This window comes from Lolium perenne, chromosome 4, assembly GCF_019359855.2.
Source record: "Lolium perenne isolate Kyuss_39 chromosome 4, Kyuss_2.0, whole genome shotgun sequence".
NCBI lineage: Eukaryota > Viridiplantae > Streptophyta > Magnoliopsida > Poales > Poaceae > Lolium > Lolium perenne.
The window spans coordinates 278,171,373-278,182,529 of NC_067247.2; the positions used below are offsets into that span (position 1 = coordinate 278,171,373).

The following is an 11,157-nucleotide window of genomic DNA, read 5'->3' on the forward strand; positions in this document are numbered from 1 at the left end:
TGGCTCCCTGGGACACACTAAGAGATGCTTTCACGGAACCACCGGAACTAGCTCCAGTGACATCACTACGGCGATGCAACTCCGACAAAAATGGCTATATCGAGCTATGATGAACCCTAGGATGCAATACTGTGCTTAGAATAAGCGCAAGCTCACCAGGGTTGCGATGATGTGCTCGGTTGTGAAGATGGTTGACAGAGAAGAGTGTACGGTATTAAATAATCGGGAATTAAATAATATGAATTATATATTAATTAAGTGAATTAATATTTAATTATATGATTTATTTAATTAAATAAGGCAGTCGACCTTAATTGGGCCCCTCCCGGAAGGGGAGCCCATTAAGGGGGCGAGCCGGCCACCCCATGGGCCAAGAAGGGGGCGACCAGGGTTAGGGTTTGGCGCCCACCCAGTTGCCGCCTCTCCCACCTTAGTCGTCGGCCACATCTTCCCCCTCCCCCTATATATAGCGGGGGCACGTGGAGGGAGGACAACACAACACAATTCCCAAGGCCCCCTCCCCTGGGTGCCCCTCTCTCTAGTTCTCCCCCGTCTCCCAAGAGGCCGAGGTGGAGGCATGTGAAGGTCGGGCATTTCCATGACGACATTGGTCCAACCCACTTTGCTTAAGTGGTGCCGTCTCCGGGGTTGGAAATGCTTCCAATTCCAACCGGCTTCCGTCCGTACCTTGGCACCGTTCCTAGTACGGTCATCCTAAAGATGAACATCGACTGCTCCTGGATGGTCAAGCTGAAAAGGTAAAGGAACAGTTTGTCTGGATCAAGGCTGGCCTGGATTTGCCATTGCTCATGAGGTCAAGATTGGCTACTTCATGATCTTCAAGGTGTTTAGGGGCGACATTTTTAAAGTCACCATCTTCGACTACAACATGATGAAGGTCGTGATGAGGTGCCCACAACATGATCCGGCCCTTGCAATGATCGATGAGTCCCTGGTTGTCGTCTGTCTGTCGCCCTAAACTATGTTTACTTTATTATCTGTTTGTCGTCGTCCTAAACTATTTACTTTTCTGTTGAACTATGTCTTGAACTAAGTTTGATCGTATGTGTGTGGTCCTGAATTATATGTTCAATCGTATGTTTGCTAGTAGCTTATGATGTTGTCTCATAGTTATGCACAAAAAGGTTGATAACTTCACCGACTGGGAAAAAGTTATCACACCCGCAGTTCTGCACATAGCTAGACATCATGTTTAGTTTCTTCCAAGTCTAAAATAGCCTACCAATCGAACGGGCTTTCATTTCTCACATCGAGCCTAAGTAAAATTGTTGACAACCAGTCATAGTGCAAAAGGTGGCCTAAATCAAGTATCCACGCATACGATAGTTGGTGGGCTAAGTTGCATAAGAAGGAGAAAACCTAGCACCAACCACACCCTACAAGATCGGATCGGATGAAGTAGAGCTGGGTCAGCCGCCACGTAGGAAGAAAAAAAAACAGAAACGGCGTCAGTGTCTCCCCCTTGGCTTGATCCGACTACATTCCAATCAACCATCTAGAACTTGAAGGAAGTCGACATCTCAAATGAAACTACATATCAACCACGGTAAAAAAAAAACAGTCTAGATCAACCAGTGGACAAAACCTTGACGATAATTCGAGCTTCCGTGTGGGACGAGCGCAGAACGCCTTTCGTTCGCGTCGCGCAAATGACTTCGTCGTCCATCCAGCTTCCAGCCATTTCTTCCAGAAGCCCACTCCACCACGCCCGTGCATCCCTCAGCCCAGCACCAGTATATAACCACCACACCACCGCGTGCAAGAAGCAGAATCCAGCCACCATTAGCTTACAACTTCCAACTTCAACCGCAAGAAGCAATCCTTAGCTTACACCTCCAAACCATATCCATCACTCCTCAGCTCTTTGCCGGTGACACTAGGCCGTAGCATCCATTAATGGCAGAGATGAGCTCGGTGTGTGCGAGGCCCGCGGGGTTCTCTTTCTCTGGAGCTGGAGGGGTGAAGTGCCAGCGCCGGGCGCGTGTCAGGGTGTCGGCCGTGGCGACGGCGCCGGAGCGAGTCGCGACGGCGGCCAAGACTACGTTGTACGACGTGCTATCGGTGGGCACGTCGGCGGGGCCGGTGGAGATCAAGGCGGCCTACAGGCGCGCGGCGCTGCGGTGGCACCCGGACACGTGCCCGGGCGGCGCCGACCAGTTCATGATGGCTCGGGAGGCCTACGAGGTGCTCTCCGACCCCGAGCGCAGGAGGGGCTACGACATCCAGCTGCGCTTCGGCGTTGCTTGCGGTGGCGCCGGATCCTCCCACGCGGCGCCGGGAGCCGGGTACGCGGACTGGGAGGCGCAGCTGGCCGGACTGCAGTGGCGCGCCGCGGAGGAGGCGCGAGCGGAGACGTGGGGGAACAGGATGCGCCGCCGCTCCACCGCGCAGACGTCGCCGTCGCACTAGTCCAACCCGCCGTGCCTTTGCTCTGCTCTTGTATAGTTCATCTCTGCTTCTACGCTGTGGATTTTAGCCTGGCTGGTGCAGGACTAGTACAGTACTACAGCGTACAAAAGTACGGTAGGAGTAGCTTTTTTTTTCTGCCGATGTAGCACGGTAACTATTTTTTGATGCTTATAGCTCGTTTTGCTCTGATGTGATCACCTTTTTAAGTGCAAGGTCCAATAGATCTCTGGTTTTTCCGATATTTCCAAGATCTTGTTCCCCACCTTGACAATATGTTCCCTTCTAGAAGGAAACCTGGGAAAACAAAATAAATGTTGGACAACTAAAATTTGTACCCGGCAAAGCATAAAATATGATTATTACTACTTTAGAAATGGACAAGTATGACAACCTTTAAACAGAGCAGCAGTATCGCACGTCGTTAGGCATTCGAGAGCACCACAATAAACAAGAAACGGTGTGTACAATGATGACAGCCTGGTGCTCCATGTATCATAGGAATAACTTTTTCAGTAGGCAATGACGTTTTTGTAAGTATAGCAAGACTACGAAAACTAATATACACGTTGGGCTCAACATCACTAGTAATATGATTTCCCTCTGCTCAATCAATGGATAGCCAGCAATTGCGGGATCTTTCAAAATAATATCTAATAATATAAGACAATCGCCACTGCCATCGCAACCACCCGGCTTCTGGGTTGTTACCGTCATCACAACCACCCACCACCAACAAGAGTTCCACTTGCAAGCTCGAAGAGCCGAGGGGGCCCAAAATGTGCACTGTCGGCCAAACCAAAGAGATCCGAGTCTCCACGGAATGCCCTTCAGGAGTTCACTGAACTGAAGGAACATGTCAGTTGGTCATACGCTGATCTCTTGAGAAGTCCAAGCAGCATATCACTGCAACAGAGCCATGAAATTTCCATGCCGAACCCTTCCTATGCAAAAGGATTGCCAATTGATACAGTGCTCAACGTTATGTTCCTGAAACAACAGGGTTGATTTCAGCAAAAAAAAAAAAAAAAGAGTACATATTAGAGCTTGCTTGATTTCCTACCTAGTTTTGTCAAGCCAAAGTTTTGGATATGTGTATAAATTTGGCTTCCGTTTGATTTCCACAAGGTTGCTGCCAAAATTTTGGCCTTACAAAATATTAAGTTCCTTTGCTGATAACAACAAAAAATAATAACCTTGCCTAATTTTGACTTGGCAGCAAACCAAACATGTCCTTTGCAAAATTTTGGTAGCCCAATGTGGCAGCAAACCAAACAAACCCTTGATCCTAACTCTTAGTGGATTCATCTATTTTAGTATGTATCTAGTCTACTCTTAGTATGTAGATTCACTCATTATGATGTTTATCTAGCTTACTTTAAAATGTCTAAAACGTGTTATATTTGTGAATAGAGGGAGTACAACTCAAGGCAGAGCATATTACCTCAATGGAGAGTTCGGAGCCTGCTCGGCAAGACATGATAGTCCACCTGAATATGTGCAAGTTAGAATCAGATGACCTTCATGTACAAAAGAAAGAAAAGGCACCACAATCATATAAAGATGCTAGCAAGTAAAGCTCACCATGTGATCCAGACGGAACATAGGTAGATGTATTATTGGAGAACCATGATTCAGGCAAACCATCAAGAAAAGAACTTGGTAAATTAGGCAAACCTGCTTGCAACGTGCTCACGTCCATGAACTGCAGATGAAGTGTAATTAAGAAACTGCTAACAAGTACCAGATAGAGGAAGCTGACTAAACACTAAGATATTTTTACATTATCATGCACACAAGAAATTACAAACTCACGTGAACGGACTATCTAGCTCTCAATGCAAAATCATAAGTAAAATGGTCTCAATTCTTCAAGGATTTTTTTACCAAAGCACGCCATCTTGTGAAGTCCAAAATCAAAACATGTTCAAATTCAAATATGCTTGTGTAACAGTAGTAATAAAAATGACTTGTGCAGCTGCACAAGTTCTAATTGAATTCCCTAATCGAACTGATCTCAAATGCCACCACAAGTTGGATGATGTATTGACGTATTCAGAACTTCCTATATCATCAGCACATTTGACAAACACAGTGATTGACAACATGCTGATGTCACATGTACCAGAATTGACTTTGTGGAGTTTCAAAGCATATATAATTTTTTCTTATGAGTAGGATGTTATTTTTGGGGACCAGTCACATTTTCTAGCCCTTTGAACTAGATGCTAGAATCCTCATCACTCCACATATTATATAAACTCAGAAGTCAACACCCACCATAAACCTAAACTTAACTTGTCGCTCCCAACCTAAACCTGAAATCACAAGTGCTGTCAATGTCATCCTACTCCATGCCCATAGCCGTGGCACCACCACAACTTTGCCACATCTCAACCATCCCCTCGACAGACGTGAATCCTTTTATAAACTTGGTGAATGCACGAATAGTGATGTACATCCAATTCCAAAGATAAGAAATTTAACTAATGTCACCAAAATGATTCCGCAGTTCTTTAGCAAATCCAAACATATACAATTTAGTTCTCTAAATTATTTTATTTTGTTAAAAAAAATGAAAGAATAGCAGCAGAATAATTGATACGATGAGTTATTCGGGTAAGATAAAGGTTTGAACTGGCAATAGGGCACTGGCTTATCCCTGACGTGGAAGAGAGCCTTGTGCAACCACAACTCCATATTTTTTATTTAATTAGACTGTTAGATTTAAAAATACAATTGTATCCCACATGGATAGTTAAAAAACTTTCTATCTATAGGTATATTTTATCCTAGACCGCTTCGAATACACATATGTACCTATTACTCACCGGACTGCCCCACTGGCGCGACACATAGGACCCAACGCCCATAACAATAACAGTGGCATGCTTACGGGAACTTTTTACAATCTATAAAATTTCAACCAGTTACAAAGACCCAACAGTCCTTTTTCGAGAGATCTAAGACCCAGTAGTCTAGGTAAACTTGTCTGTGAAGGGCCATTATCCACAAATTGAAGCATTATCAACTACCCAGAAAGCAGGGATCATAAGAAATCAACGTCAATATATGTTTGTGCTTTTAGCCTTCTATCAACATGGGGTACAAATAATTCAAAGAAGAAAGGGTAATACCAGACTAGGAGCCTCTGAATCAGTATCAAACGGAAGATCAAATGGATTTAGCATGGCCTTATCAGCTGAGGTTCTTCCCTGCAAATGAAAGGTTATGTACAAGATCAAATCACATTAGATGGTATAAAGAAAATGTAATAGAGAAGCCATACCAGGGAAGGAGAAGCAGATATTGGAGATGGCTCTAGGAAAGCAACAAATGGTGCACCTGGAGCTAATTCCTCCATGAACACTTTATGGCAATCATTATCTTCAGATTCCTACAGAGAATAACAACAGTTAGGACGTCCTCTTATTTATGTACCACATGCAAATTTGAACAGGGAAAAGGGCTACCTCTGAAACAACAGAGCAAGTAAACGGATTGCTCGTACTGAGGGAAACATTGACTACATTTTGGTGCTCATTACACAGTGGTCCAGCAGTGGAGTGATCATTCATCATGACACCAGTTGCATCATCAAAAGAATGCCATAACTAGAAATACACAACAAGGAGGAACGGAATGTAAGTTCTGGAGAAGCGGTTAAAACTCAGAATCAACAGAAGGACAGCACGATGACAGCCAAGAAATAACCTCCTATTCAATTTCATGATTCCTGACCAGAGAGCTTATCCATCCGTTAGTTCTAATACATTCCAGCAATATCAAAGTACTTAATGGGAGATCTTACGGTTTGATAGGAACTAGTGCTACCAGCAGCGACATCACAAACACTGAAAATCCCAAGATTGAGGAATTGCAACAAAGTAGCTTTTGCAAAATTTGTAGCATAATACTAAGAAAAATATTAGGCTTGTGTGTGGTGGCATGTCACACTTTTTGATTAGGCTTCTTTTTCTTTGAACTGTGTGCTTGTAATAAGTTTGGGCCATGTGCAGCAATCGATGCAGAGGCCGAGGTAATGAAAGCTTCCATTTTCTAAAAAAAAAATAGTAGAATCTAACATCAAACAACTCTTTTTCAAAGGTGCATATTAATTCCACATATTCAAAAAAAATACGGAAATGTGATTACATTATTTCTTCACATGGTAATTATTTTCTTTTACTTCCTTATGTTCTTGCAAGTTAGAAGCCAATAATGATACCTCTACTGTCAGACTTTGAGTGCTGCCAGTAGTGTCATCACAAATGCTCCAAGGCGGAGCAAATTAAAATATATTAACTTTTGTGAGTTGTAAAGCACGTCAAGGCCAGTTCCATAGTGGAACACTGGAACCTCATGATACAATCAACCTTTTTGCCTCCACATATCTCACAATTACAAAGTTTAATACCGTTCTCAAAGTTAATTACCTCATAAACATGAGAAATTCCTAGAGCAATGCAAATGTTCCTTACCTGAGAGCAACTTGTATCATGAGATGTAGCACCAGACTGATTGCTGACTGAAACTTTATCCTTGGAAGTCAGGAACGATGCTGGTCTATCACTTGGTTCGAACAAAAACAAATCATGGCCCAGGGTCTGTTTGTCTATGGAAACTACAAGAGAGGGCCCAGTTACTCCAGGCTGTTTATCTTTTGGAGGCGTGTCAAATGTAGTCCACCCAGCATTGTCTAGTGATGGAGCTTCCAGTGGAATTTTATCAGAAGATGAAATTGTAGGAGGCATATTTGCGAAAAAATCTACAGACGGATATAAGCCAGTTACAAATTGTTGCTGCAAATTTGGCCGGCTGAAGAGATCCTCTTGTGCACCATTTATAGCATCAGAAAAGGCTACAAAACTTGGAGCTATAAAGTTGTTGGATTCTTGCATTCCGTGAGCAGTCTCAGAACCAAAAATCAAATCAGCTAAGCTTGAGTTTCCAGACTTAAGCGTTGTGGAAGCAATGTTCTCTGCTGATGCAGTTCTCTGTAGAGAAAGGTCTAAACTTATTAAGCAATTTTATGAGATGCAACAAGAAAGGAAAGAGGATGAATTCCGAGATCCATCACCTGGGATTGAGTGATGCCATTAGAATTCAGCATATCTGATTGATATTGTTGGAAAGGAGCGCTTGAACACCCATTATCGAAGAAATTAGGTGATTCAGGCACTGTTCTAACTGTATCACTCACGCTTGAACTGGAGCAGTCAGAAGTCCTCGATTCCCGAGTCTCATTTGCAAATTGGTCCTCAGACATTCTCTCTTGCAGGCTATTTGAACGGTAAGACATCTTACCATCATGCCCTCGATCTGAACCAGGTTTCCTAGTAAGCATCGCTGGTTGCTTGCCACTGCGTCTTTCTTCATACTGGTAGTCATTAGGTGGGCTCTGAGAAAATGAATGATAGGAACTAGACCTTCTATGTTCTTCTTCATGGGGCTTTTGAATCTGTATAAATGGAATAGAGTATATTTCAGCAAGACTCAATGTAGCCACATATAGTAGGAAAAAATAGGAAAGCCAACCAGAAGAAAGCATTCTTTTGGAGAATAAACCATAAATGAACTTAAATCACAGGTAGCATCTGAATAGTTATTTAGTAACATCTATGTATACTGCATCAGTCATGCTAAAATTTATCACATGTAAAGTTCAAGACCGACAAAGAACACTTCATTGGTAGTCAAACAAAATGTTGAAAATTGAACTAAGGGTACCTGTTTATTATCTCTTGGAGGCTTATCAGAAGATCTCACGCCAGCATATCTTCTCTCCACATAAACAACTCTTATAAATTCTCTAAGACTGTTAAAGTTACTGTGACAAAAAAGAATACTGAGTCACAGCCTGTACCACAACGTGTTATTTAACAAACAAAAGCATGTAATACATGGCGATGATTCAATGAGTTACTTACCTGCTATCAGGTAGCTGCATTTGCTGGATATCGAAATCCTTCAGAAACGATTCTCTTGCTCGCTGTATTATTCAGTTTCAGAGTTAGGACATCAACCAAAAGGGGAATTTCCAGGGCCCAACCAACAAGCAGTCAGCTCAAGAGATGCCTTTACCTGGTTTCCACCCTTTTGAAGGGCCTCAACCTCTTGCGCGGTGAACTTCGACATTGACACCGATTTTACTCGGTGCGTGAACTCGCGGCTACAAGTGCATCAAATGTGTTAGGATAACAGAAGTCAGCAAATTATTAGCATAGGTAATACTATCAGTTAAGTAAAACCTTCTTCAGAAGGACTAGAATTGGAATACATTGAGAAGTATATATGCATTCAGTGGATAAGCAATGGGATGTATAAAGCGTGCCAATAATTGGCCATAATTTGGCACAGACCCCATCGGTGGAACCTGCTAACTGGCAGCCCAACACTATAACTAAACTTGGATCGGACTGATTAGATTTTCCAAATTCCAATTCCACCTAGACAAAGAAAGGATAGGTCGCACAGGGTCAGGGATGGGATCCAAAAACACTCACTGGATGCCGCTGCAGGAGATGCAGATGAAGGTCCAGAAGCTGGTGCACACGTACTGCGGCCCCTGCATCGGCGTCACACAGACGACAGCACACAAAAACAGGGGACTTGAGCAAGCAAAACAGTGAGCACCACGGAGCGCCCAGATCGGGAGCAAACCGCGGATCGCAGGAGCGTATCTGAGTAGGGAGCCTTACGATGCCGTTGCAGTTGATGCATCTGCGGTTGGGCGGCAGCTTGAGGAGCCCCCTCACGATCCGCTCGTTCCTCTCCTCCTCCTTCCTGGACGCGGCCGCCATCACTTCCGCGGTGCGGTTCCGGCGGCGTCGAGGCGAGGGTCGGCTTGATCGGGAAGCGGCGGAGAGAGCCCGAGTGGACGCCGGAATCGGAACCGCTTCCGTGCGTGAGTGATGGTTTTGCGTCTGCTTTTCTGTCTTCCGGCGTTTCGAATTAGGCGAGCGGCGAGGACCCTGATGCTTGTATGTGGGCCTAATGTGGTCGGGGGCGATGGAAGATGCTAACGGTAGCTGCAACGGCTTTAATTTTTAAAACATGATCAGTGTGGATTAGTGATGCTGAAGCACTTGTTTCACGGCTCGGTGTTGTGTATTTGTAGCTAGTCTGTTTTAAATTAAATTGATTCAATTTTATTTAAATTTTCGTATTGAGAGATATTTGCATTGCAGTGTTGAGTTTGAAATTACGCATGGTGACACTATTTTCTTATCGAGTCATGAAAAATATGAACGATATGCTCACCAAAGTTATGTTATTACTAGTCCCCGATGCTAGTTGCCGGCATTGCTTTGGCGCAGCTCCTGGGAAGGTTGGATCCTTATTTGCGTTCGAGTGTCCCGTGCCGGATCCTCTCATAGAAGCCGCGACGTCTCTTTTTATATATAAGGGAATATATAAATATTGCAAAGATACCAATTATATCTAATTTCTGCACCAATAAGATGTTTAAAAACATCAAGAATGCACACATCCAAGAAAAAAACAGGGGAAAGGAAAACAATGGGCCGTGACAGTGTTGAACCACTCACAACTGTAGCACTCTAATCAGCACAGAAAACAACATTCAGACTACAAACGAGATTCTCAAAAAGCAGCGCTTTCAAGAAGGAAACAATGCACAAACGTTGTTATCGTCCGATCGAAGATCTTGAGTTTTCACCCTAGAGAAAGTTCGAGTTTTCGAAACAATACCTTCAGTAAAGCCATTGTCAGGTACAACCAATGAAGAGAAGACCTTGAGTTTTCACCTTGAAAATTGTAGCTCGGTACTCGAGAAGCACCACCAATACACGACATCTCTTTGGCGGTGATGAAAGACTACTTGATCTTGATGAAATGGTGTTTGGGGTTGTTTCCGTGGTGTGGGCATGGCATGTGGTATTGATTTTGTTGTAGGTCCGATTGTTCGCTAATTTACTAGGCATTATTTTCCTATTTAATGGATTAGAAAAACTTTTATCTTTGTTCATTAAAAAATCAGTAAAAGAATTGATTTTGCGGGGTACGATTATTGATCAATCCAATTGCTGAACACAAAGCACTTGTGCACAACATATAAAAGAAGAAAGAGGGAAAACTAAGCAAAGCAAAGACACTGATCAAACAGCGTGATTCTATCCGTTATCTCTTCTGATGACTCGCTTTCCTTCAACAACAGAAACACGGACAGCATGGGTCTCTCTCGTCTCGGACAGCAAGCTGTACACAGTCTGATGGCTCGTTCCGGTTGGCTGAAACGATGAAGCCGAAGGGTGGTGAAAAGACAGCTGGGAGCCTGGGACGCTGCTGATCTAGGCGAACGACCTAGGAAGCGGTGGTGGTTCACTGGTTGCTCAACGGCTTCCAGCTATACCGACGCCGGTCACTTGTTTGGCAGGAGAGACTACAGGGACACACATGGATGAGCGTTGGCGTTGCTGGCACTACAGCTAGGTTCAGATCATTTTCACAACCACCGGAGCGCATGGTCCTTTCGACCTTTCCATGCAATACTAGATCTCATCTCAATTCCTCAACTTATTTTTAGACCTCGTAGCCATGTAACAATTTCCAGATTGGGCTGTATTTTCGGTTTGCTAACACGGCAAAAAAAAAAAACTGCTTCCCTGGTCGCATGGAAGGGCGACTCCGGAGGCGATCCAATCTAGTTGCCACACAGCCCCCTCCCCGTCGCGATGTTCACCCTGCCACCGCCGGAGGAGGCCGCCC

General features: G+C 44.0%; 2 protein-coding genes across 2 annotated transcripts; one reads left to right on the forward strand and one right to left on the reverse strand.

Moving 5' to 3' along the window:
• The first annotated feature begins 1,738 nt into the window (after nucleotides 1-1,738).
• Nucleotides 1,739-2,671, forward strand: LOC127295494 (uncharacterized). The gene has a single exon (XM_051325452.2). It carries the CDS (start codon nucleotides 1,918-1,920, stop codon nucleotides 2,428-2,430), a length of 513 nt encoding a protein of 170 aa, XP_051181412.2. The 5' UTR covers nucleotides 1,739-1,917; the 3' UTR covers nucleotides 2,431-2,671.
• Nucleotides 2,672-2,918: 247 nt separating this feature from the next.
• On the reverse strand, nucleotides 2,919-9,375 carry LOC127295493 (probable ADP-ribosylation factor GTPase-activating protein AGD14). Its single transcript, XM_051325451.2, has 13 exons — nucleotides 9,129-9,375; nucleotides 8,934-8,995; nucleotides 8,512-8,599; nucleotides 8,358-8,419; nucleotides 8,158-8,257; nucleotides 7,508-7,888; nucleotides 6,909-7,424; nucleotides 5,901-6,041; nucleotides 5,717-5,824; nucleotides 5,565-5,642; nucleotides 4,012-4,132; nucleotides 3,872-3,917; nucleotides 2,919-3,417 (listed from the first exon to the last, which is right to left on the reverse strand). The coding sequence occupies exons 1-13, from the start codon at nucleotides 9,228-9,230 to the stop codon at nucleotides 3,372-3,374; spliced, it is 1,851 nt and encodes a 616-aa protein (XP_051181411.1). The 5' UTR covers nucleotides 9,231-9,375; the 3' UTR covers nucleotides 2,919-3,371.
• Nucleotides 9,376-11,157: the final 1,782 nt, after the last annotated feature.

Bases quoted from the DNA above. Each gene is read 5' to 3' on its own strand.
- LOC127295494 (XM_051325452.2), top strand. From the start codon at position 1,918: ATGGCAGAGATGAGCTCGGTGTGTGCGAGGCCCGCGGGGTTCTCTTTC.
- LOC127295493 (XM_051325451.2), bottom strand. From the start codon at position 9,230: ATGGCGGCCGCGTCCAGGAAGGAGGAGGAGAGGAACGAGCGGATCGTG. The intron at 7,889-8,157 runs GTACCCTTAGTT...CCATTTATACAG, and splicing joins CTCCAAGAGATAATAAACAG to ATTCAAAAGCCCCATGAAGA. The intron at 3,918-4,011 runs GTGAGCTTTACT...GCACATATTCAG, and splicing joins TGTTCCGTCTGGATCACATG to GTGGACTATCATGTCTTGCC.